The sequence below is a fragment of the Odontesthes bonariensis genome, chromosome 1, assembly GCF_027942865.1.
Source record: "Odontesthes bonariensis isolate fOdoBon6 chromosome 1, fOdoBon6.hap1, whole genome shotgun sequence".
NCBI lineage: Eukaryota > Metazoa > Chordata > Actinopteri > Atheriniformes > Atherinopsidae > Odontesthes > Odontesthes bonariensis.
Window position 1 is genome coordinate 43,274,813 of NC_134506.1, and position 27,291 is coordinate 43,302,103.

General features: G+C 43.3%; 1 protein-coding gene across 12 annotated transcripts in view; it reads left to right on the forward strand.

Moving 5' to 3' along the window:
- ppfia1 (PTPRF interacting protein alpha 1) overlaps window positions 1–16,804 on the forward strand; it is a 75,445-nt gene extending 58,641 nt beyond the window's left edge. For 4 of the 12 annotated variants that reach the window (XM_075467585.1, XM_075467611.1, XM_075467620.1 and 1 more), the window contains 6 exons: window positions 6,248–6,423; window positions 8,758–8,855; window positions 8,937–9,112; window positions 12,355–12,423; window positions 13,098–13,266; window positions 15,273–16,804. In XM_075467585.1, the coding sequence (XP_075323700.1) occupies window positions 6,248–6,423; window positions 8,758–8,855; window positions 8,937–9,112; window positions 12,355–12,423; window positions 13,098–13,266; window positions 15,273–15,334 (750 nt within the window). In that variant the 3' untranslated portion in view covers window positions 15,335–16,804. Of the gene's footprint in view, window positions 1–4,311; window positions 4,339–6,247; window positions 6,424–8,757; window positions 8,856–8,936; window positions 9,113–12,354; window positions 12,424–13,097; window positions 13,267–13,415; window positions 13,479–15,250 lie in introns of all 12 variants that reach the window. The other 8 variants (XM_075467541.1, XM_075467568.1, XM_075467594.1 and 5 more) reach the window with 5 other exon arrangements.
- The last annotated feature ends 10,487 nt before the right edge of the window (window positions 16,805–27,291 follow it).

The following is a 27,291-nucleotide window of genomic DNA, read 5'->3' on the forward strand; positions in this document are numbered from 1 at the left end:
CGCTACATGTTTCCTCAAGTTAGATGTTGAGTTTCTGCTGAAATGTGCGTTTGTTTTGGTTGACACAGAAGACACATAATGTAGCTGCTGTTTCTCACTCTTTGTAAGGTAAACATGCTTTCAGTATGAGGCCTCGTCTGCGTCTTCATTTCCCACCGTTGGTTCTGACATTTTTCATCTGTTTCTTTCTTTGTTTGCTACGCCTGCTAATGCTAAAGCTAACCCGTCCCGCCGCTGAGATCGAGTACGGTCACGTGACCAGACTGCACGGCTGCGTCTGATTGGTGGAACACAGTCAGGTGGTAGAGCCTTTGGTGGAAGTCTCTCTCTCTGTCAGAATAAAACATTAAAATGAGGCGTACGCGGGGGGATAAAAATAATGAGGCGCAGAATACCAAAGAGGTAAGAAGAGAAGTAACCAGCTCATTGTAGCCTAATGTAGCGGAGTAAGAGGACAGTTTCTGCTGCACACATCTACTCAAGTTAAAGTAAAAAGTATAGAGATTTAAAACTACTCCTAGAAGTATAATGTTTTCAAAAACTTACTCATGTAAATGTAACTCGTTACTACCCACTTCTGGCTACGTCCCTCTACATTTGGTCTGTGATGAGCTGCTTGTTGCACAAACTCGATGCCCAACGGAGCATTCTCCATCGCGCTGTTTGTTTCTTTCTGACGGCGACAACAACAGGAATATCGTCTCCTTTGACTTCCGGGTCACGACCCCGGGAAAACATCTGGAGCATGCGCAGAACGCAAAGTCTGATTCACCACGAGCTTCAGCGTCTACAAGCAGGTTTAGAGTGACTTTCAGCCCAGTTATCTCGGGGTCTTAATCCGATCCAGTTTTTAGTCAGATTAAGGTGTCTACATGCACGTAATAACTCAGTCTGATTGTGCTTTAGCCAATAATCCGATCCTTTCAGTGCCATGTGACCCCTCTGAGTGTGTGTGTTTGCTGCTCTTACATTAGCGGTTTGTGTGGTGATGTGTGATTTTGCTTCATCTCCTCCCGCTCAGCTGATGACAGTTTCTAAGAGTTTTGTTTTTATTTTACATCAGAGGTATCTGAGGACCTGATAAACTGATGGAGGCCTTTAATGAGAACTTTTCTAAAGTTTTATTTTGTTACATTTTTACCTCTTTCTGTGATTGCTGCCTGCATCAGGTCTGTGTGTGACTGATCAACACGTCTTAAATCATGATGAACCAGTCTGAAACACCTCGATTTGTTGGGTTTGGGTTGAGCCAAACGTGGGACTCCTCTCTGGTTATTATAGAAATGTAATGTTTGAGAAGAACTGGCATCAAACCCTAAATATCTGTGGGTGTTTGAACCTTTATTTAACAAACTCAAGTCCAAAGAATTGACTTGCAGTGTCTTCACTGGCCAACGACACAGGAAAAGAAAGTTAAAACAGATTCTCCAACCAGCAGGTTAGCTGCTGACAGGTGAGGGTGTCAGGATCGGGTATAACAGCAGCTTCCACCAAAGGTTCAGCCTCTCCAACAAGGACGGGTCGTGGCTCACCGCTTTGGGCCAAACTCCATCAGAGAATCATCAATAAGTTCAGCAAATGTTCCTCAGAGTCAGACTGTAAAGAACTTTGGTCTTTCAGCATCTACAGAGCAGAATATTGAGGACAGATTCAGGGAGTCTGGGGAAACCTCAGCGTGGAAAGGCCGAGGACAGAAAGCCCTGCTGGATGAGCTGGGAGCCCTCAGGCAGCACTGCAGGAGAAAGCGTCATCACGCCACCATGATCCATACAGCCACATGGGCTCAGGAGGAGCTGGGAGAACCATTTCCACTCAACACGGTCCAGAAATGTGAGCTGAAGCTGCACCACACCAGGAGGAAGCCATATATCAGCTCTGTGCAGGAGCACGGCCCAGTTCTGTGGACACCAGCTCGTCTCAGACGGACAGAAAGACAGTGGACACGTGTTCTGTGGGCAGATGAGTCCCACCTTTCAGCTGCTTCTGGAGTTTTCTGGAGTTTTCTTTGAGTTTTCTTTGAGGTTTCTTTGAGTTTCTGAGTTTTCTTTGAGTTTTCTGGAGTTTTCTTTGAGTTTCTGGAACACGGCCCAGTTCTGTGGACACCAGCTCGTCTCAGATGGACAGAAAGACAGTGGACACGTGTTCTGTGGGCAGATGAGTCCACGTTTCAGCTGCTTCTGGAGTTTTCATTGAGGTTTCTTTGAGGTTTCTGGAGGTTTCTTTGAGGTTTCTGGAGGTTTCTTGAGTTTTCTGGAGGTTTCTTTGAGTTTCTGGAGTTTTCTGGAGGTTTCTTTGAGGTTTCTGGAGGTTTCTTGAGTTTTCTGGAGGTTTCTTTGAGTTTCTGGAGTTTTCTGGAGGTTTCTTTGAGTTTCTGGAGTTTTCATTGAGGTTTCTTGAGTTTTCTGGAGGTTTCTTTGAGTTTTCTGGAGTTTTCTGGAGTTTTCTTTGAGTTTCTGGAGGTTTCTTTGAGGTTTCTTTGAGTTTTCTGGAGTTTTCTGGAGTTTTCTTTGAGTTTCTGGAGTTTTCTTTGAGTTTTCTGGAGTTTTCTGGAGTTTTCTTTGAGTTTCTGGAGTTTTCATTGAGGTTTCTTTGAGTTTCTGGAGTTTTCATTGAGGTTTCTTGAGTTTTCTGGAGGTTTCTTTGAGTTTTCTGGAGTTTTCTTTGAGTTTCTGGAGTTTTCTTTGAGTTTTCTTTGAGCTTTCTTTGAGGTTTCTTGAGTTTTCTGCAGGTTTCTTTGAGTTTCTGGAGTTTTCTTTGAGTTTTCTTTGAGTTTCTGGAGTTTTCTTTGAGTTTTTTTTTAGTTTTCTTTGAGGTTTCTTGAGTTTTCTGGAGGTTTCTTTGAGTTTCTTTGAGTTTTCTTTGAGGTTTCTTTGAGGTTTCTTTGAGTTTCTGGAGTTTTCTTTGAGTTTTCTTTGAGGTTTCTTTGAGGTTTCTTGGAGTTTTCTTGAGTTTTCTTGAGTTTTCTTTGAGGTTTTTTTGAGTTTCTGGAGTTTTCTTTGAGTTTCTGGAGCACGGCCCAGTTCTGTGGACACCAGCTCGTCTCAGATGGACAGAAAGACAGTGGACACGTGTTCTGTGGACAGATGAGTCCACGTTTCAGCTGCTTCTGGAGTTTTCTTTGAGGTTTCTTTGAGTTTTCTGGAGTTTTCTTGAGTTTTCTTTGAGTTTTTTTTGAGTTTCTGGAGTTTTCTTTGAGTTTCTGGAGCACGGCCCAGTTCTGTGGACACCAGCTCGTCTCAGATGGACAGAAAGACAGAGGACACGTGTTCTGTGGGCAGATGAGTCCACGTTTCAGCTGCTTCTGGGAAAAACTGCTGAGAAAGAGCATCCAGGCTGTTGTCAGAGAAAGGTTTAAAGCCAGCGTCTGTGATGGTGTGGGGGGGCATCAGGGTCCATGGCAGGGAGGGCTTCATCTGTGTGAAGGTGTGGGGGGGCATCAGGGTCCATGGCAGGGAGGGCTTCATCTGTGTGAAGGTGCCCCTGATGCAGAGCTGGATGTTGGAGTTCTGGAGAGACAGATGCTGCCATCCAGGTGACGTCTTTTCCCGGGAGCTCCGTGGTTATTTCAGCAGGACGACGCCAGCCCTCATTCTGCAGGACTTCCAGCAGCTTCATGCACACAGAGTGTGTGAGCTCCACCGGCCTGCCTGCAGCCCACATCTGACCACATCTGTCCACATCTGTCCACATCTGTCTCCTGCTGAACATGGACGGAGCATCATGAAGAGGAGAACCAGACAGCAACAACCAGGGACTGCTGAGCAGCTGGAATCTGGGATTCAGCAGGAATGGACCCAGATTCCTCTGAAAAACTGCAACAATCAGCGTCCTCAGTTCCCAAAGCGTTACAAAGAGTCGTTAAAGGAAGCTGATGGAACAGGATGGGAAACATGAGTCTGGAACAGCTTTCACTGAGTGCTGATGCTTCAGATTCTACTTTTGGTTCTGTTTTTAAATAGTTGGTCAGTGAAGACACTGAAAATAATTTCTTTGGACTCCTGATGAACTGATTCCACATTTAAGTTAACAGCTAATTTAGAAATGAGGTTTGTATCTCATGAACTTCATCTCCTGTGTGTTTTTAACCAAATAACCTTCAGATAATCTCTTGTGTTGTTTCGTCACCGTGTTTGTTTCCTGTTTGATTCTTTTTTTTTTTTTTTTTAAAGGATTTATTTGACTGGCTTGTTATTTGTTTCTTTTCTTTCTCACTTTTTATTTTCCTCTGGCTCTAACACTGCACTGCTGCCTCACTAACCCCTCGCCTTTCTGTTCTTCTCACCATGCTCACTCTAACCGCGCTAACACCAGGAGGATGACGAGAGTAGCTGGGCCCAGGTTTGCACACATTCCCCCCAAAACCCCTCACCTGCGCTCACTGATCCGTTCTAATGTTCAGTGTGGACTGATTATTCTAAATGTTGCCACACTTTTATATTTATGTCATGAATCTGCAGTTTTAGCCGGTTGTTTTTGGTGACTTTATGCAGCAGAACTATTGATTTAAGCTTTTAAACCTTCATTGTTTCTTAATGGGACTCAGATTCTCACTAAATCTGAAGCACTCCTGTGCCTGTGTTTGTAGATTGCTTAGATGACACTGAGATATCTTTATGAACCAGCTCAGGAATTTAAGAATTATGACATTTCTTCTAATTTCAGAAGGACTTTCTGAATATTTCCTGACTCGTACCACATTTATGTTCCAGCTCGCTTTATTTTCACCTGTTTTGTGTAATTTAAGGGCCGTGGTGTGCTGAGTCACACAAACAGAGAAAAAACGTGTTTCACACAAGAGCACCAGACTTTTTATAACCTTTATTTAAAGGTATAGTTCGCCTCTTTTGATCTGAATAAACTTTATATTAAAACATGACCCAAAGGATCAAATTCTAATTGAGAAACATCTAAAGATTCAAAACTCTAATGTAGTTTTTAAAGCATGTTTAATGAATACTTTGAAATGCCAGTAAAACTACATAATTTGCAAGTTCTGATCAGTCAAAAGTGTTTAAAAAGTACAAGTTTAAGGATAAAATGGCTCCTTGGTTAAAATTGCAAACAAAGAAATTGAAAATAACACGAGGCAGCAGCAAATACAAACCACAGCTACAAATTACGCAGATAAAAACACAAACAAATGAAAGAAAAAGCATTGAATTTACAAGCAGATCATGAAAAACAGGTACATGCAGTGGAGTCGGCCTCCAGTGTTCTCAGTTCGGATTTGAAGGCGCTCAAAGAGATCAACTCTGTTAGTTTCCAGTCATTCTGCAACATATTCCAGGCTGGAGCTGCAGAGCAGCCAGAAGCCTTTTACCCAGTTCAGTTCAAGAATTCTGTGCTCAGCACTCTGAGAACAGCAGATAAGCGTCTTTGTTTTCAAGTCGGGGCAACACGTATCCCAACGTATCGACCTGTGAGTGGAAAGTGACGTACAGGAAGCAGCAGCAGACGCTCAGGACCGTTCATTCAAACATCAACCCCCCCTCTGGAACATTTCAGGACTGCAGTGCACGAGCAGCAGCTCTGTTAACTGACTTTGTGTGTCTCATTCTGATAATCACGCTCCTTTATTTCAATATAAGAGTTGAAAATAGATGTGGAATGAGAAATAATACAATAATAATAATAATCTAATAAGTCTTTTAGAAAAAAATCTAAACATTTAGTGCATTTATTTCATTTTTAGACATATTTATGTCCTCAAAGATGTATTTATTTATATGATAATCACATTAACCAGCATTTCTCAGATGGACGAAATGTTTTTACATCTGAAAAGTTATGAAAATGTATTTACAGTGCGCAGCACAAGTTAAGTTAGCCTGCAAGGTGTTTGTCAGAGATCCACCAAAGCATGTTTACAGGTGAGGAGACTCACTTTGGAGTCATTTTAAATCAGAAACTCCTGAATATGATGCAGCGAAGTCTTTGCTCTGCAGTCATCATAACTGGGTTTCATCGTTTAGAGACGAGGTTTCAGAGGGATTTCCTCCTATTTAACCGCCTGGTTAAATAGGAGGAAAGTTGGCTAATTTCAGACAAAAAGACAAAATATTATCACACAGGTTTATGTCTGAATATGTCTGATACATTCAGTGTAAAATATCTTTATACGTTCCCAGTTTAATCTGATTTAAGCTCCTTAACATCTGTCCGGCGGCCTCGTCGTAAAGTTTTATTTAATGCTGGCCGTTGACGCTTTTTTCAGCTCTGATTAAGCCGCCGCCTTCTCTGCACGCAGACGCTGGCGTACGGAGAAATGAACCATGAGTGGATTGGAAATGAGTGGCTGCCCAGCCTGGGTCTGCCGCAGTACCGCTCCTACTTCATGGAGTCGCTGGTGGACGCCCGCATGCTGGACCACCTCACCAAGAAGGACCTCAGAGGGCAGCTGAAAATGGTGGACAGCTTCCACAGGTAGAACGCGCTCTGATGGGGGGAAGCGAAGGGTGTGTAGGATCCAGTTGTATCTCGTAACAAAGCTTCATTTAAGATCCACCTGCTGACGTTCAGGTTCAGGACAGAAAAGGACCTCCTGTCGTCTTTTCTAAGCTTAAAAACGTCACGAGGTTAAGGCGAGACACTACAGGTGAATAATATTTTAAAATAATAGATATCACCATGAAACTTCCTCAGTTGGTTACTTATACAAGTATGGATTAAAAATGTATTACAAGTTTTAGAAATTTTTATGTTTAATTATACAAATTAGGCATTATCTAATTAAATATGCGCAAATTTTCATATATTTCCGCAAGATAGATCTGAACATATGATAAAGCCAGGTGCAAAATTCTGTTTTCAGTTTGTTTACACACAAAATGAAAAGAAAATTTATAGAGGGATTTCAGGATATCTGCTTTCATTTCCTAGGAAATCAAAATATACTGTCCATAGCCTTACAAAACATCGATTTTCGCCATATGTTTTTATTATAATGTCACATAAATCAGGCCAGGAATGATTTATCAACAAATCCTTCTGTAAATATCTTCAGAATACTGCTAAGTGTATAACTGGAAAGTTTGGTGCTAGTAGGTGCTCCATAGGCTGAGATATTGATACTGGAAAAATACAAAAAACTGATTTTGAGAAAACGGCATTTAAGGCGAGACACTACAGGTGAATAATATTTTAAAATAATAGATGTCACTATTAAACTTCCTCAGTTGGTTACTTATACAAGTATGGATTAAAAATGTATTACAAGTTTTAGAATTTTGTGTGTTTAATTATGCAAATTAGGCATTATCTAATTAAATATGCGCAAATTTGCATTTATTTCCGGAAGATAGATCTGAACATATGATAAAGCCAGAGGCAAAATTCTTTTTTCATTTTGTGTGTACACGAAAGAAAATTACAGAGGGATTTCAGGATATCTGCTTTCATTTCCGAGGAAATCAAAATATACTGTCCATAGCCTTACAAAACATCGATTTTCGCCATATGTTTTTATTATAATGTCACATAAATCAGGCCAGGAAAGATTTACCAACAAATCCTTCTGTAAATATCTTCAGAATACTGCTAAGTGTATAACTGGAAAGTTTGGTGTTAGTAGGTGCTCCGTAGGCTGAGATATTGATACTGGAAAAATACAAAAAACTGATTTTGAGAAAACGCCATTTAAAGATTTAAATAGGGGAATTTAATACATTTGTATTAGAAACAATTGCTCAAAAACAGAATAAGTGCTCAGGCCCTCAGTAATACTAATACTGAATAAAATACTCTTATTAATAAAGAATACAAGCTCAATACAATACAATAAAAGATCGCATGTCAGTTCATTGAGACGTGCGACTTGTATGACCAACTGCTGTCATTAACTCCCCTCGGTTTCCTAGCAACAGTTTACGGTCAGGTGTGCTGCTTCCCGAAGGTTCATCAGCTGATCGATTCCACGTAAGCTAAACACGGGAGCGTCAGAGTCGACCACGTGATGCGTCTGAGCGAATCACGTTAGCAGAAACGAGCAGCAGCCAATGAGATTTCGTCATTAGCTATAAATCCGCCTTCAGACGTTCACGATTGGTTACTGATAGAAAGGAAGCGCCGTTATTTGGGTGACGTCATTGTGCGGGAGACTCGGAGCTTTCCAACGATGCCGGTCATGACAGACTTCAGGAAATAGACCAAGCTCGGCATGGCGCGTTGGAATGCTAACTTCTTGGTAAATTTGCGCCAAATGTACTGCTGCGAGTAAACAAAATGTATGTCCGAATGCGGCTATTGCTTCCCGCCCCCAACAACTCAAGCACAAGAAGCCCAACGAATAAAAACAGGTTTCATAAAAGGGCAACTCGCATACAGAAACGGTAAAGTTGGAGATTAAAAACGAGATTAACGCGCTAAATATGACTGCAGTTAATTAATCGCAATTAACGCCATAATTTGACACCCCCTAGTAACAACTAATGCAACAACAGCTGTTTGAACACGTTTACATGACAAAAAAAAACAACTAATTACTGCATTAGTCTGCGTAAAACCTTTGTTCTAATAAATCCTGATTTTATAACTGCGTCCTCATCCGTCAGAATCAGCGTTCAGGTAACTTAAAGATGGCGTCTGTCGGTGAATTCAGCTGCATTTAGAGGAACCACAGCCGCAGACATCACCCGATCAATAACCCCACCCCCTTCCCGTGGGTATAAACTGCTGGAAGGACGGCGGCCCCGTTAAATGGCGCCGTCTGGCTGTACCTTCAGCTCGACTGAACTGAGCTGTGCTGTTTGCGTCCAACAGGAACAGCTTTCAGTGCGGCGTGATGTCTCTGAGGAGGCTCAACTACGACCGGCAGGATCTGGAGAGGAGGAGAGACGACGCCCAGCTGGAGCTCAAAGGTAACTAACTGCCGCTGGTTTCCAAACACCAATGAACCAGATTCTGGAAGCGCCTGGTTTTTATACGTCGTGTCGTTTCAGACGTGCTGCTGTGGAGCAACGAGCGCGTGATCAGTTGGGTTCAGGCCATCGGGCTGAAAGAGTACAGCAACAACCTGTACGAGAGCGGCGTCCACGGAGCGCTGCTCGCCCTGGATGAAACCTTCGACCACAACACCCTGGCCCTGCTGCTGCAGATCCCCACGCAGAACACGCAGGTACCGGCCAAGTCCGAGTCATTCTGAGTGTCTGCCGAGTCCCGATCCGATACTTCTACAGTACATTAAAAAAATGAAGAACGGCGAAGAAACAGATCCAGGATGTCCCTGATTTAAAAAAAAAAAATAATAAATAAATAATAATAATAATTATTTACTTATTTTATCATTGAACTAATTTAATTATTTTTTTAAATTTAAAAAAAATATATATATTTTTTTATTTTTGGGCTTTTTTATGCCTTTATTATATAGGACAGTGTAGAGAGACAGGAAGCAGGGGGCAGAGAGAGGGGGAATAACACGCAGCACAGGGCCGTCCGATGCCGGACTCGAAGCGGGGCCAGCTGCATCGAGGACTATAGCCTCTGTACATGGGGCGCATGCTCAACCTACTACGCCACGGACCCCCCTAATTTAATTAGTTTTATTGTTTGAAGTGTTTATTAGTTTTTAGGGCTTGGTATCGTGGCCAATTTCCTAAATCGATTCGATTTCGATTCATGAGGTCCTGAATCGATTAATCACGATTCGATCCGCTCTTAAAGCGTCACTATGCAACTTTTTCATGGTCATAAAATTGCTTGGCTGACCCGTTCTGATGAAAACGGTGACATTTCCATCTCCATCTGGTGGCCCTAGCCCGAAACAGCGCTTGCAACTTTGCCTGTGGCGCCGCGTGCTTTGTTTAGCTCTGGAAGTCTCGCGACTCACGAGAGCCGAGAACTACTGCTTCACGGCAGGTCTAAAGGGCTCTGAGCCGAGCCAGGTAGCCTGATAGACACACCCTCTCTCCATTAGCTGTCGACGGCTCTCCAACTCTCTGCCAGTGTCTTGAAAAAATAAACCGTAAATTGCCTCTTGTGGGTTTACGACAGTCTGGCTAGACTGTCGCCTTATTTTCTACGGAGCTCCCCCTACAGCTTTGGGGTGTGCATTGCATGGTAAACAAACCCCGTATTACTGAAAGTTGCATAGCGCCGCTTTAAATAATGAAAATGGCTCAACTGTTTTACAAAATACAAATCTATTTTATTTTATATATTATTTTCACCATAAACAGCAGGTCTTAAGTCCAAACTTGTGAATTGGACAGTTTAAACTTCAGCTGTGAACACAACTGTCTCAAAAGTGCCGTTTTAAAATGATAAAGGAATCGCAAGTGAAAGTGTAACTTTGAACTACAACATTCCATCACTGCAGATTGTATTAAGGCATTGTTTCTTAATGCGCAAAAATGATGATAATGGTAACAAAACTAAAAGTAAAGCACGAGACTACTGGGGTTAACTTCATGGGGAAAAATCGATCTCATGCCCTACGAATCGCTTTTGCAAAATTTATCCAATATCTATTTATTTATTTATTTATTTATTTATCTATTTTACCCAGCCCTATTAGTTTGGTCAATTTAATCCTTTAATTAATCAAGTAATAAACAAATTCTTCACATTGTAGTATAGTGTAACAATGTCTAATATAAAAATGAGCAGCAGCTCAGCTTGAAATACCTGCAGGCATGTAAACAAATAAGCAAATAAAAGTGCCACAGTGTTCTAAAGGAAGGCCAGTAATGTGCTTTAACTGCACTCCTAATTCTTCCTCTCCTCCTCTGGCTTCACAGAAGGAAATGTACGTTTTTCTTGATGAAAACCAACATCTCTACCTTGTCAGGTTTGAGCCTGTTCCTGTTCTCACCAAGGATGTTAGCAAGGTTATTGTAGTTGGGGATAAACACCTTCCTTAGTTAAAATAAATGCAATGTGGAGGCATTGGAGACCCATCCAAGATGGCGGCCGCGCAGATACGTCAGCTCCAATAACAGCATCAGTCTGAGGCGTCTACGTATATTATGTCTGTGGTTGAGACGCTCTGACTCTGTGCCACCACATAACAGGAAATACTAAGCTGTTATTTTTTCCATTTGTTTTTTAAATATTATAGTTCTGATAAAAAATAAAGAGAATAAATATACATATTTGTCAGATTTCCACATATAAACTGAGTTTGATGGATCCTTTTATGTGGCAGCTGTTCTAGATTAAAGTAACTTTAAATCACAGCGACTTGAATCATACCAGCTTATTATAGTTGATCTAATGTTTGCAGTTTAAATTCTTCCAGAGCTTATATTTATCATTTATGTGCACTTTACTAAATGTATTAAAGTTACTTACTGTGTTACAACATAAATGATCATTTACTAACGAACACCTGCCTGTTCTGTGGGATGATCCCGGCCCGTAAACACACATCAGACACACGGTTAAATGGTACGAATGCTTGGAAAAGGATCAAAATGAGAAGTGCTCACTGGGGCTGAAATATTCACGATTATTTTGATCAATATTGAGATTATTTATCACAATTTTTTTCACAGATTTTTAGTGTTTTTCTTCCACTTTTCTGTGCTTCCCTCCACACTGAGCTACATTCCTGCTTCTTCTCATCAGAACCAAACTAATGATCCTCATTCAGATGAATTCAGAGCCGGTCTGGGAATATTCTAACAGGATAAAACCTGCTTTCTCTTTGTGTTTAAATGACTCAAACCTGTAGAAAACGTAGAAAACGGTGCTGTCGGTGCAGCTTGATGTCGGACCGGTCACGTTAACGACCATTCGACTGTTTTTCTCGGCCTTCATCAACAACTGCCAGCAAAGAATTCCTTGTAATAAAGCTGATTCGGACTAAACTCGGACTCAGAAATTCTGAACAAATTCAGTCACGTTTGAAAAAGGACTTCTTGAAGATTGAAACAGAAGTCCTGAGCCTGAATTCCCCTGGAAAGGCACTCCCAAGTCAGAAAGCCTCAGAAGTAAACAAGCAGTAAACAGACTGGAGTCTCTTTCCTGACGACCACCGGCTGTGATCCAGATCAGCAAGGCTCCACAGTAATTACATCTTTCTTTTTGTTCTCAGCAACACAAAACTAGTGAAGATCAAGAAGGAACCATCAAAAATGAATGCTTTAACTCTGAGGAATCTGGAATAAAAACGTCCAGGAAGGCGGTGCATGCTGCCCTTAGCGGACCGGTGATCAGCTCGGTAGATCTCAGAACCCACCGGCGTCTTTTACACAAAGAAAACTGGTTAAAAAAAGCCACAGGTTGTATTTCCACCAGGAAAAAAGGAAAAGAAACTATTAAAAATCAGAAACGAACCAAGAGACCGAAGCAAACTGCTCACAAAAATGGACAAATGTGTCCCATCTCATCCTTTTTCCCCTCTTTTCTCCGTAGGCCAGAGCAACTCTGGAGCGCGAATACAACAGTCTGATGGCGGTCGGCACGGACCGGAGAGTGGAAGAGGTGAGAAACGCACACTCGTGGGAACAAAATTGTAAATAGCCGGTATTTTGTCAGGTTTTCAACACGTCGGGGATCTAAACGACTGCTTTCTCGCCTGAAAATGTTTCAAATGTTGCTAAAGTTTACAGAGTTTAGAGCTTAAGAGAAATCAGCTTCAGGCCGGCTGATTTCGGCTCGGGCAGGAGCGAAATGCATTGTGGGTAAACGCTCTGCATACTGTCTGATCGATGAGTATGCAGCAGGCGGTTTCGAACACAGCCCGAGTCATCTTGAATGAATACATGAATTCGGCGCTACTAAAGCTAGCTGCAGTGAGCAACGCACTTCCTGTTGTTTTCACAAAATAAAATACCTGTTGCCTTTTATCATAGGGAAAGCCATTACCATACAATTGGTGCTTTTGTTTTGAAAACAGGAAGTGAACCTACCCTCGTTGTAGCTAGCTTGAAACTGCCGTCTTGACAGGAAATGACGATCGGCGACGTCACGTTACGTTGCATCTTGGGTAGTTTGAGAATGAGTAGTAACCTCATGATGCATACCCAACATTTCGGAGAATCTAGTATGCATCCGGGAACTTAAAAACAGTTAAAGTTAGTAGGAGAAGTAGGCGGTTTCGAATACAGCCTCAGACTGAGTGAGAAATGTGTGTGAACTCCGTCCTCCTCTTCCAGGACGACGATAAGAACTTCCGCCGCGCGCCATCATGGAGGAAAAAGTTCCGGCCCAAAGACACGAGGGGCGCGTCTTTGGGCGCGTCGGACACGCTGCCTTCCAACTTCCGAGTGACGAACAGCAACGCGGCGTCTCCCTCCATGCAGCCAAAGAGGAGTCCGATGGACGGTTAGTGCCTCGTCTTTCTGTCTGTCTGTCTGTGTGAGACTCTGCTCGCCGTGTTTCTAATGGAATGGCTTTGCTGCTCTGCTGTTTGTTCACGATGCTGTGACTAACGGCACGTCTCTGCATGTGATTCTGCCCACGCCGGCGCGCAGGAAGTCAGTCCATACAGCGGCTGGACACGGCCACAGTCAGGACCTACTCCTGTTAACACAACGGTAAGATCGCGCACCGCCAACAGAAGACGCGGGTACCAGATCGGCTCGGGGTCCGGCGTCTGCTGAACACGTCACAGTACGGCGGTACGCTTGGATGGGAGTACACTGTGGTTGGCTGTACGTCGGACAGCTGTGATTGGCTCGTTTTTTCTTTCATCTTATAACCTTATGTGGGCCTTGAACATGAACAACCAGATTTACCTTTGTGTATACGTGCCACATGTTTCTGTACATTTAGTTAAAATCTTTAATAAATAAGAAGTTGAGATCGGCTCGGACAAATTTTGTTGCGTTCGACTTTCACAACAAACGGAAGGATGGATGGATGGATGGATGGATGGATAGATAGATGGATGGATGGAAGGATAGATGGATGGATGGATAGAAGGATGGATGGATGGATAGATAGATGTATAGATGGATGGATAGATGGATGGATAGATGGATGGAAGGATGGATGGAAGGATGGATAGATGGATGGATGGATGGATGGATGGATGGATGGATAGATGGATGGATGGATGGATAGATGGATGGATAGATGGAAGGATGGATGGATGGAAGGATGGATAGATGGATGGAAGGATGGATAGATGATAGATAGATGGATGGATGGATAGATGGATAGATGGATGGATAGATGGAAGGATGGATGGATAGATGGAAGGATAGATGGATGGATGGATAGATGGATGGAAGGATGGATGGATAGATGGATGGATGGATAGATGGATGGAAGGATGGATAGATGGATGGATGGATGGAAGGATGGATGGATGGATGGATGGAAGGATGGATAGATGGATGGATGGATGGATAGATGGATGGATAGATGGATGGAAGGATGGATAGATGGATGGATAGATGGATGGAAGGATGGATAGATGGATGGATGGATGGATAGATGGATGGATAGATGGATGGATGGATGGATGGATGGATAGATGGATGGATGGATGGATAGATGGATGGATAGATGGATAAATGGATTGATAAATGGATGGAAACATGGATGGATAGATGCCATTTCTTTAAGCTAATTTTTCAGTGTGTGTATTTGTCTTATTTACCTAGACTGTGTGTGTGTGTGTGTGTATATATATATATATATCTATATCTATATCTATAGATATAGATATATATACACTCACACACGTAGAGTGTGTATATACACACATATCCAACAGAACAATATTTACAAGTTTTATATGCAGGAGTCCACTCGCATATAGTCAAAGAGGTTATTGGTGCTCAGCACACAAACCTGAAACTGAAGCTTCTCTTCAGAGTGAACCAAAGTGGCCAAAAATGATTAAACTAAACAAACTAGATCTTAAAGCTTTGGGGCTGGTGGTGGTCAAGGTGTGGTACACACTGTTTTGTAGGAAATATTTCATTTCTTCGTAAAAAGCTCTCCGTAGCTGCTGCCGATCACCGGAAGACCGAGAAAAAAAACTCTCCGACGCACAGCGCCTAGTTACGGTTACTATGGCTACTACAGCCAATCACAGTGTACTCCCATTCAAGCGGACGGCCATTTTGTGTGACGTCATCAGCCGACGGACCCCGAGCCGATCTGGTACCTGCACCGGCTCCGTGCCGCCCGCTGCAGAACTGCTTTTCTTGTTCCGGTTTCTGCTTTAATAACGCACGTTTTACGCCTCTCCTCTCTTTTCCTTTCGTTTCTCCTCCTCCTCCTCCTCCCATCCATCCACCCCCTGCTTCTGCCCCGCCCCCCCGCCTTTGTTGATCTCTCTCTCTCCCCTTCTCAGTTTATCCTCATTATTTCTATAGGTAACCGCTGGTCAGAGGATGAAGGGGAGTTCCCCGCATTCAAGACCAGGATGATGAATTGAAAATGACTTTCAAGGACACTAAGAAAAGAGAGACTGAACTCACCAATCTCAGTATCCCCGGCGGGACACTTCCTAGATCGATCTACATTTTTATATTTATGTCAACCAATGGGACATTTAATTGACTTTGGAATGCCTGTGTAACCTCTTTTTTTCGCCTGTTTCCCCCCTTAATCGACTCTCTTTTTTAAAAAGATCCTCCACACTTTGAAGCTCAGCTCTCAGATGTTATGTAACTGAATGTTTCTATTGTCTGGAGTTTGTATATTTCTACCAATAGACATTTTATCTAATCTTTTTTTTTTTATAATCCTGCTTTTATTGACCAGATGTATGTTTTTCTTCCTCTCTGATTCGAAACTCTAATCGTTGAATTTATTGCTTAAGTGACTTTGATACGCGATATAACTTAATTCATATCTCTTCGCCCGTTTTTAACTGTTGTAATTTTTTTGTAGCTTATTACCAGCGATCATGTGTAAAATGCAGCTCTTAGTTCAACGGATGTGTGAATATCAGACGTATATTGCTGGAGTTTCACAAACTGCTCGACACTGTGAGTCATCCATCGTCTTTAAAGTAAACTGCTGGCAAACCAGGCGACGATGACCACGGATATCATGTGAAACCAAGAGCATTTCCTCCTCCTTTATTTTCCATATCTATGATACCAAAATTGAATTTTTTTAAAGAATTAAAGCCATATATATATATATATAAATATATATATAACGGTAGCAGGAAAAGAAATCCGGATGCAAATGGAATCGGACTTCCAGGTTCTCTGTAGTTGACCTCGCATGCGGAGGCTACACCACATACCCCCCCCCCCCCCAGCGTTTCCCTTTAAGAAGAGCAAACCCCTCCCCACCTCCGGAGGAACGCACGCACAGATTCACTCCTTCACTCCTTCACAGAGACTTATAGCAAACGTATCGATGAGTCGGAAAGCGAAAACTCCTTCCATGGACCAACTTCACCGAGGCCTCAGCCGGTCCCCGCCGCGGTCACCAGATGACCTCGGAGGCGGCGGCGCGACCCACCCAAACACGCTCTTTGTACGAAGATTTCATATCAAGCCTTATTGTTTCTTAACTCCTCTCTTATTTATTATTCACCCACGTTGTGTCGTCGGTTATACTTTCAGAGCTGAAGCTCCCCTCTCATGTCTGACTTTGTCTCGTCCGCACTCACAACACCGGTTCCAACCTTCGCCCTCGCGGCGGCGGAGGAACCGAAGTCTTTCACCGTACACGTAGTCGCAGCTTAAAGTAGAAACCTTTTCTTTTTGTCATTTAGTCATTTATGCACAATGCAAATCATGTTGCTGTTGTTTTATTCCTGCTCTTTCCTGTTGAATCTCCCCATCTTGTAACAATGATGTACAGTCTGAGTACTTATAAACTATTTTTATCACAGTATTATTTATTGCTTACTTTCAATAAATAATTAAACTTATTTTCCACTGCAGTTCAAAGTACTTGGTGTTTGTTTTCCCGCCTGCTGGAGCTTTGGTAACCGAGACATTCACTCCATCCATGGCTGTGCAGGTTCCTCCCAGCCAGTGAAGCATCAGAGCCTTTTTTTTTCTAATCCGATGCTGTCTAAGTGCATTAAAACACTCTAATAAGGTGTCAGCTTTAGTAATAACTAGGCCTGGGCAACGATTAAAATGTTTCATCTAATTAATCACATGATTTCAAATCAAAATCAAATTTATTTGTAGCACATTTCATGTACTAAACAGTTCAAAGTGCTTTACATAAAATAAAAGCATTGCAGCAGGGAGTGTAAGAAGCATTAAAAATACATAAAAGAATATAAAGAGAAACAAAATCATTTAAATGAATTTAAAAACAAGCAACAGTCCAGATAAGTTCAAAGATATCGTGCAGATTTCATGCATAGACACATGAGAAAAGAAATGTTTTTAACCTGGATTTAAAAATGTCTCCATTTGGTGAAAGTTTAATCTCCACTGGCAGTTTGTTCCACTTGTTTGCAGCATAACAGCTAAATGCTGCTTCTCCATGTTTAGTCTGGACTCTGGACTGGACCAGCTGACCTGAGTCCTTGGGTCTAAGAGCTCTGCTGGCTTTATATTCTCTGAACATGTCACAGATTGTAAACCATCAGCAGGCTTTTAAAATCTATTCTGTGACTGACTGGAAGCCAGAGTAAAGATTTTAAAGCTGCTGTGATGTGTTCAGATCTCTTAGTCCGGGTTAAAACTCCAGCAGCAGCGTTCTGGGTGAGCTGCATCGCGATTAATCGCATTTGTACGCAGAATCCAAAAATGAATCCAAAAGTAGTGTATAGCTTTTAGCATTTAGCTTTATTTTAAATGTGCTGCCATATGAATGAAAGTGCCATAACATTTGTTGTGCAAACACACTTTTAACATCAGCATCTTTCTGTAGTTTTTATGTAGAAGCCTCGCTCCACTGTCTGTTTCCTTGAATGACTTGCTGCTATCAGTTGTGTGTTTTGCCTTTAAGTGATATTTTAGACTGGAACTACTACGCTGAGAAGACAATTCAACTTGGCAGTGTTTACAGATGACTTTGGTTCTGTCGACTCCGCCGTCTGGAAGAACTTTAACATGAAAATGGCCGAGTAAAAGTTCCGTACCCTTCTCCATGTTTGGTGGATCCGCCGATTACTTTCTTTTCCTGTTCCACAGCAGACAGCAGCAGACTTTTACAAAATAAAAGCATGTGAGCAACAGACTTTTACAAAATAAAAGCCTGTGAGCAACAGACTTTTACAAAATAAAAGCCTGTGAGCAACAGACTTTTACAAAATAAAAGCCTGTGAGCAACAGACTTTTACAAAATAAAAGCCTGTGAGCAACAGACTTTTACAAAATAAAAGCCTGTGAGCAACAGACTTTTACAATAATAAAATAAATAATAAAACAGGGGTGGTTTGTGGCGTAGTGGGTTGAGCAGGCGCCCCATGTACAGAGGCTATAGTCCTCGTTGCAGCTGGCCCCGGTTCAAGTCCGGCATCGGACGGCCCTGTGCTGCGTGTTGTTCCCCCACTCTCTGTCCCCTGCTTCCTGTCTCTCTGAACTTTCCTATCCATTAAAGGCATAAACCCCCCCCCCCCAAAAAAACCTGCATTAATGCGCCATAAAATATGTATCGATGATAATAACGAGTTAACTCACCCAGCCCTATGTATGTATGCATGTATATATGCATACATATATATATGTATATTATATATTATATATATATATATATATATATATATATACATATATATATATATATATACATATATATATGTGTGTGTGTGTGTGTGTATTGTAGCGTCTGGCAGAAGATGCTGAAAGGACGACGAGCTATTCCACAAACAATCAATTTATTATAGAGCCTAAATGGTACTACTACTACATTACTGACTAAACCAATCCTTCCAGAGACTACACAGAGCACATATCTTACATTTAGCTGTTTACAAAGATAAGCAGGGCTGCACGGTGGTGTGGTTTGGCACTGTCGCCTCACAGCAAAGAGGGTTGTAGGTTCGATTCCCAGCTGCGGCCTTTCTTTGTGGAGTTTCCATGTTCTCCCTGTGTGCAGGTGGGTTCTCCAGGTACTCCAGCTTCCTCCCACCATCCAGAAAACACGCATGCTTGGTTAGTTGGTGTCTTTAACTTTTATTTACTTTATCTATATAGCACCTTCCATGCATAAAATGTAACACAAATAGCCCCTAGGAGTGAGAGTGAGTATGCATGCGTCCCTGTGGTGGACCGAGCTTGTTCAGGGTGTACTCTGCCTCTCACCCAATGACAGCTGGGGAAGGATCCAGCCTCCTCTGCGACCCTGAAGTGGAATAAGCTGGTAAAGAAAATGGACGGATGGACAAGCACAAGCTCGTTGTTACTCGTCTCAATGTACTCAGACATTTCACCTCCACTGTCTTTATGAAGCACAGTCCTTTCTCTTTCTTCTCTGTATCGTGTTCAACTTCTGTCACAATAATACAATCTCTCCATGCACATTTCATTTGTTACATCTTTGCCATATGTTACATTCTGATCTTCATCCCTGGTATGTTTTATCATAAAAAAAAAAAAAACAAAAGCAGAATATTTACACATTTCAAGTACAATTTGAGCCAATGTTCAGATCTGTTCTTTTCCATTCATATATATTCTCTGAAAATAAACTAATCATTTGGAGCTGCAGAATTAACCAGACAGTAATTATTTTGAATTACTGAGAATCAAGATATTCATGAAATTAATGTAAAACTATAAAGTTTCCATCCTGATGACTGGAGCCAATTCCAGCTCATCGAACGGGAACAATTTACCATCAGGAGGAACTCAGATAAACCAGTTACACTGACTGCTGTCTTAAATCTGAACTTTAAATCTCCATTCATTACAGTTGACCACAAATATATTACTGAAACAACTGGAGAACTGGGCGGGTCCTAAACTGGTTCAAAACATACTTAGAGAAATGGAAGTACTTTGTGTCAATAGGTAACGTTACATCTGAGCACACCGAAGAAACTGAAGAACACATTGAAGGAAGAGAAAGAGAGAGGCCGACAAAGCAAGAGACCGTAACCGTACATTACCTCCAAGCCTGTAGGGGGAGCTCCATAATGGGCTTTTTGAGAAGTTACATTGTATTGCTGTAATACCCTGTAAAATATGTGTGTAGTACCCTGTGTACCTGGTGGAGATACTGTGTCAGAGACCCTATGGAGCCCCGGAACTACAATTCCCAGAATGCTTTGCCCCTGAACTGCAGTTCCCAGACTGCTTTGCAGCCCTGCTGGCCAATCACAGCCCGGCAATGAGTGAGTGACAGCTTATATTAGGGGGCGAGCCACTTGCGGGGGAAATGTTTGTTGATGCTGCAGCCAAGCACGTCGAGAGACAGAGACCGAGAAATGTTTGTTCTGCTGCTGGTACCGACTGTGCTGGTTGCCTGAGACTGAGCGTTTGGGGAGTTGTTTCACTCGTCTCTGCTGGTTTATACGCAGGACTCGGGTCGTGGTGTCTCCGGTGCGGGGCCCCAAGGGAGCTTCTTCTTCACCAGAGGTAGGTGATTAGCTCGTGGCTTCATCCAGCATCTCAGCTGTTTCCGGGAGGTTCAGGACGCTATCGCGCCGCTGTTGGGCTCTAAAGGCTGATTCATACTCGGCGCAAACGCGCAACTGTTCTGGCTCGAGAACCATTAATGACGTCATCGAAAGCGCCAGCCCCTTCACAGTTCCTTCAGCTCATAAGCGCAGTTTGCGCTGAGTATGCGTCACATTTGCAGTTCTCTCCAGACCAGCGGGCGTCACTGTTGAGGAAGCAAGCTGAAAAGCATACGAAGAAAGCATACACAATGCCACCTGTGGTGTCACGCCAGCAGAGGCTGGCACATCTGATGCGGAATGAATTTACTCTGGGTGTAGAACTGTATATGTATCTCAGAGCTAAGCGGCTGCAGCAAAAACAGAAGAGAAGGTGGAATGTTCGTCCTTTGCAACAAGACGAACTTTGCCAAACGTTGTCCCAGTGTAACTTCATAGACGTGTCGTACAGATGTTTGTAGAGGCGCACCCTCTCGGTCACCGCGGTCTCTGCAGTGTTCATTTTTTCTTTTTCTTGGTCAGCTGTTTCCGGTTGAGCGCGCGTGAAGTCAGAAAAACAGTTGTGTGCGCGCCCTTGCGCCGCGCGAGGATTTTCTAGCTTGCGACGGGGGGCGTGGCGGAATTTTGGGACACGTGACCGTTTGCGCCATTTGCGACCAGCTAGTATGAGCGAGGTCGCGCCGAGTAAGAATCAGCCTTAAGGACGGCGTCTCCTCTTCGGCAGCAGACATTTCCTCCTCTCCAGAGCGGGGGCCAGGCTCGTGTCTGCAGCGCACGGGGAACCGGTGCATCCAGCCCGCATCTCAGCTGTTGCGGGGGGATACTCCGGTGCCATCCCTCCCTCCAAGCGCTCGTATTGGCGGGTGGCTGACGTCACTGCTGGGGCTCCCCTCCAGAGCGACAGGTCGATTCTTTACCCCCCCAACTGCTCCTCCCCGGGGACCTCAGGGTATGTTTTAAAGGTTATATCCTCCGCCGGCTAGCAGTGGGTCACTGACTGGCCCAGAACTCTTTTTCTCTTTTTCCTTTTTGGTACCAGGGCTACCACAGACTCTCTGATTAGAGATGATTGTTTTGTTTTGTTTGTTTGCTATTGGGGACCAGTTGTCCTGCCATGGGTATACTGTAACGGTTGTAAATACTCTCTGTTGTTTCACAATTCAAGCAGCTTTGTTTAACATATGAATCAACTCACTGTGTTCCCGGCTGTTTGTTGTTCAGAAATTCCGCATCATTTGCTCCTGGACTTCAGCGTTTTCTATAGCTGTGAGGTCAGAACACACAGTTAGACCACATCCTGGATCAGGAATAAACAGCTGACAGAAACAGGCCTGAAGAAGTAAAATATAGAGGTCTGTTGTTACCACACAACGTGAGATTTATACTAAATAAATGTATTACTTACGAGATGGAGGGCGGTTGGCTGAAATGAAAGGAAGAAGAAAAAGCTCATAATTACAGCTACTACACATTAAACATTCTCATACAGATCATGTCTTACAGCATCTTGTAATATTCACATTCTCATGTAAATGGCTTAGAGTCGTTCACTGCTTATTTTTTATTTAAAGCAATACAATGTAACTTCTCAAAAAGCCCATTATGGAGCTCCCCCTACAGGCTTGGAGGTAATGTACGGTTACGGTCTCTTGCTTTGTCGGCCTCTCTCTTTCTCTTCCTTGCTTCATCAGTCAACGTCTTCTTCTGTTTCTTCGGTGCCTCTGCCATGATGATCGTACTGACAATGTTGTGCTAGCTTGGCCTTATACCTGGGAGCGTGAGAGGGGTCTATTTGTTTTTGCGGTAGGTGTGCCAGAAAGCAAGTCGAAGTACTTCCGCTCAGCTCCCGGGCCGGTCCAGCAAAGTTACATAGCGCAGTTTTTCCAACTCAGACCCCCGAAGGGCATAGGAGACAGGCCCATCGTAATATTAAAACTCATTCTAGCCGCACAATTTTCTTCAAGCTGTTATTTCAAGGTAGAAAAGTTACATAGTATTGCTTTAACCTAATTTTGTGATTTTGATGGAAATTTCGTTTTTTTCTTATTCCAACTCTACATTAAGTCAGAATACTGAGAAAGTAGAAAACGTGGTGCTCTCCCACCGTTCTTCTTTTAAACAATAAAGTGCTTCACATAAAATAAAAGCATTGCAGCAGGGAGTGGAAGAAGCATTAAAAATACATAAAAGAATATAAAGAGAAACAAATAAAGTAATTTAAATGAATTTAAAAACCAGCAACAGTCCAGATAATCAGAATCAGAATAACTTTATTAATCCCTTTTGTTGCAGTGCTCTTATTTACAGGAAAATAAAGATTAATAAGAATAAGATAGGGAAAAAAATAAAAATAAAATAAGAATAAAAATATCGGTATGTACAAAAATAGAATAAACAATAAACAGTATTTACAATGCTACTCAGTAGCTAATTATTATTGTTATGACCGGGTTATTGCACATGGTGAAGTGATGTCAGAGACTGGAATTATACAGTTTGATGGCCACAGGCAGGAATGACTTCCTGTGGCGCTCTGTGGTGCAGCGTGGTGCTATCAGTCTCTGGCTGAAGGTGCTTCTGTGGCTGCCCAACACATTATGAAGAGGATGTGCAGGATTGTCCAGCATGGATTTGATCCTGGACAGCATTCTTCCTTCTGACACTGCTGTCAGAGAGTCCAGCTCCTCTCCGACAACGTGGCTGGCTTTGCGGATGAGTTTCCTCAGTCTGTTGGCGTCCTTCACCTTCAGTCTGCTGCCCCAGCATGCAACAGCGTAGAGGATGGCACTGGCCACCACAGACTCATAGAACATCCGCAGCATTGTCCGACAGATGTTGAAGGACCTAAGCCGCCTCAGAAAATAGAGACGGCTCTGGCCCTTCCTGTAAAGGGCGTTTGTGTTTTTTGTCCAGTCCAGTTTATGGTCCAAGTGCACCCCTAGGTATTTATAGTCCTCCACCATGTCCACGTTGGCCCCACAGATGGAGACAGGGGTCACTGGGGCCTTACTCCTTCTCAAGTCCACCACCAGTTCCTTGGTCTTTGCCACGTTGAGCTGCAGATGGTTCTGCTCACACCAAGTGGCAAAGTTGTCCACCACACCCCTGTACTCCGTCTCATCACCATTACTGATGCATCCAACTACTGCAGAGTCGTCAGAAAACTTCTGAAGGTGGCAGGTCTCTGTGCAGTAGCTGAAGTCTGTGGTGTACAGGGTGAAGAGGAAGGGAGAGAGGACGGTCCCCTGCGGGGCCCCGGTGCTGCAGATCACCTTGTCCGACCCGCAGTGCTGCAGGCGCACGTACTGTGGTCTGCCAGTCAGGTAATCCACAATCCAGGACACTGTGGGGGCATCCACCTGCATCGCCGTCAGTTTCTCACCCAGCAGAGCCGGCCTGATGGTGTTGAATGCACCGGAGAAATCAACGAACGTGACTCTCACAGTGCTCGCTGGCTTGTCCAGGTGAGCGTAGACACGGTTGAGCAGGTAGATGATGGCGTCCTCAACTCCTAGTCGGGGCTGGTATGCGAACTGGAGGGGGTCCAGAAGTGGTCTGACCATGGGCCGGAGCTGTTCCAGGATGAGTCTCTCCAGGGTCTTCATGATGTGTGACGTCAGTGCCACGGGTCTGTGGTCCTTATGGCCGCTGGGGCGCGGCACCTTCGGCACAGGAGCGATGCACGACGTCTTCCACATCACGGGGACCCTGTGAAGACTCAGGCTCAGGCTGAAGATGCTGTGGAGGACTCCACATAGCTGGGGGGCACAGGCTTTGAGCACCCGGGGGCTCACACCATCCGGGCCTGCAGACTTGCCTGAGTGGAGTCTGCTCAGCTGTCTCCTGACCTGATCAGGGGTGAAAGTCAGTGGAGAGGTGACAGGAGGGGGAGGGGTGGAGGTGTTCTGCCGGAGAGTGCAGTCAGCCTGGGAGCCGGGGGAGGAGGTGTGAGGGGGGCCATCCCTGGAAGATGAGGGGCTGTGGGACGGGGGAGGGAGAGAGTGGGGGGTGGGTGCTGGCTGCAGGTGAGCAAGGTTCACAGAGTCGAATCTGTTGAAAAACAGATTCATCTGGTTGGCCATGTCCACACTGCCTTCCACTCCTCTGCTGCTGGATGGTCTGAAGCCAGTGATGGTCTTCATTCCACTCCAGACCTCTCTCATGTTGTTCTGCTGGAGTTTCGACTAAGTTAAAAGATAGCGTGCAGATTTCATGCATAGACACATGAGAACAGAAATGTCTTTAACCTGGATTTAAAAATGTCTCCATTTGGTGAGAGTTTAATCTCCACTGGCAGTTTGTTCCACTTGTTTGCAGCATAACAGCTAAATGCTGCTTCTCCATGTTTAGTCTGGACTCTGGACTGGACCAGCTGGCCTGATAAATGAACATCTTCTTACCCCCCGCTGTGTCCTGTGAGCAGAGTTCCAGCCTCGTTTTGGCGTTGACGAAGGTAGTCCGGCTAGTTAGCTGGAATTTGTGGTTTTGCGCATGCGCCGAGCCGATTTTCTAAGTTTCGTTTTCACGCCAAGTAGCACAAATCGACAGAACACCGGCACGGAGGAGCAAAGATCCGAGCAGGCTGCTGAAAGGCGGATTGAATTCAAACTTTATTTTCTGACCGGTAAGAAAAAAAATGCACCGGCGGCCCAGCAGAGAATAAGTTACGTGCTGTATTTGGGTTAGCCTACAGTATGTCTGCGCACTGCGCACTACTGTAATTACACTTGCATGATAATAAAATTCAGTAAATGCTGAAGCTATCCGTTTCATTTCATTTTTCTCATTGAAAAACGATACAAATGGCATTTAGATGATATTCTGCATAAAAAAATAAGAGAAATACCTGTACTGTAAAACAAATTCGGTTTTAGATCAACCGCTGATAGTGTTCAAATTGGCTCTGGACCAACGTGATCACTAGAAGCGGTTTCCACTGTATTACATTTATTTATGAAATATTGCTTGAGATGTCTTCAATGCCAATGGTCCAGTTGTATCGACTACATATTTTGTTCTTATAAAATGTGTTTGTGTGTAACATGCTGGGAGTATCCAATGCTGCTGTAATAAAAAAAAAGAATCTACCTATCACTCGCTGCCACTGGAAAAAAATAAATAATAAAATAAAATAAATTCCCTACCTACCCATGACATCAACTGACAACCAACAGGAACCACACTTTTTTTTTTTTTAGGCCCAATCTGAAATTTAAAGTATTCCCATTTCTGGTTCCACTTCAGTGTTTTAGACTTTAGTAACAAACAGCAAGGACAAGGTTTTTCTTTTTCTTTTAAAGTATGTATATTCATGCCTTATAAGAACATTAAGAGATGTTCTACAATCAACAGTTTTTTACATTAAATGACACAGTGCTCAAAAGGGAGTTCTAGAACGAATTGTACAGTTTCCCCTTGTTAAACTCATTCTAGAACTGTCTAAGCACAGTGATGGAAACGTTGTAGTTTGGACTTGATTTGCACCTTCGGCTTGTGTTTTTAAGAGGCAACAGATTCACGCAACTTTATTTTTACAATTCAACCAGTACAGTAAGTGTTAATAATGTTAATAGATACATGTTAAAGAACAGTAAGAAGTAAAACACGGTATGGTACAAATCTGAGTACAGTGCATGAGTAGAAGTACCTGGTTAGGTTCAACACTGAGAAGTCTGCCCCTTATCTGACGGGACTGTTTTACACGAAGAAAAGAGAAAGTCTGAGAATTGAATTTTAATTTGTTTATTGAATTTTTTGCATTTAATTTTCTAATTCATGGACATATACAACTTAGACACGCTGACTGTTCCGGTCCCTGACCTCCGGGGGGGGGCTCTCTTCATTACCCTTTCCTGTGTTTCAGGCCTACCTTGCTGCCACAGGTGTTTGGTGTTACAGCTCGTCAGCTGCTCCATAAAGACTTTCACCTCAGATGTGCCAAGCCCCTTCCTTTTTCCTCTGGGCCTTGATCTGGTGGGATCTGGATTGTGTATTGTGCTGTGAAAAGGTGTACAGTAGTTTGGTATTTGCTTTCGGTCACTGACGAGTAATTTGTGTTTTGTTTTCTCACAGTGGAAGCTGGTAGGGGTTCTCTGCCATTTTTGTTCTCACTCTTTTCTGGGCTCGTCCGTTCAGTCGAGCATCAGGAATCTTGGCGTCTGGTTTGGTCAGTCTTTGTCTCTTGACTGCCATTCTAGACACTTAGTAAAAAACTGTTTTTATCTTTAAGAAATATTGCAAAGTTAAGGCCAATCCAGTCCAACTCTGACCTGGAAATTGTGATTCACGCTTTTATCTCTTCACGTGTGGATTATTGCAATTCTCTTTTTATTTGTTTTAACAAATCTGTTTTAAATCGTCTTCAAATGGTCCAAAATGCAGCAGCTCGACTTTCAACAGGATCAAGCAGACGGACTCATATTACGCCCACTTTATCTTCCTTGCACTGGCTGCCGATCAAATATCGTGTAGATTTTAAAGTTTTAGAGTTGACTTTTAGAGGCCTGCACGGGCAGAGGCCCAGTTATGTCTCTGACCTGCTGTGTCCCTACAGCTCCGGCCGCTCCCTTCGGTCCTCAGGCCAGAACCTCCTCATGGTCCCACGGACTTCCTTTAAAAGCAGAGGAGACTTGTCTTTCCAGGCTTTTGCTCCTAAATTATGGAACAAGCTGCCTGTGTCCCTTGGTGAGGCGGAGTCTGTGGATTCTTTTAAGAAGCAGCTGAAGACATTCTTCTTTGTATCCATATATGAACTTGTTTTCTCTTTGTCATTTTGTTTTACTGTGTAAAGCACTTTGTGATTTTTATCCAGGAAAGGTGCTATATAAATAAAAGTCCTTCTTCTG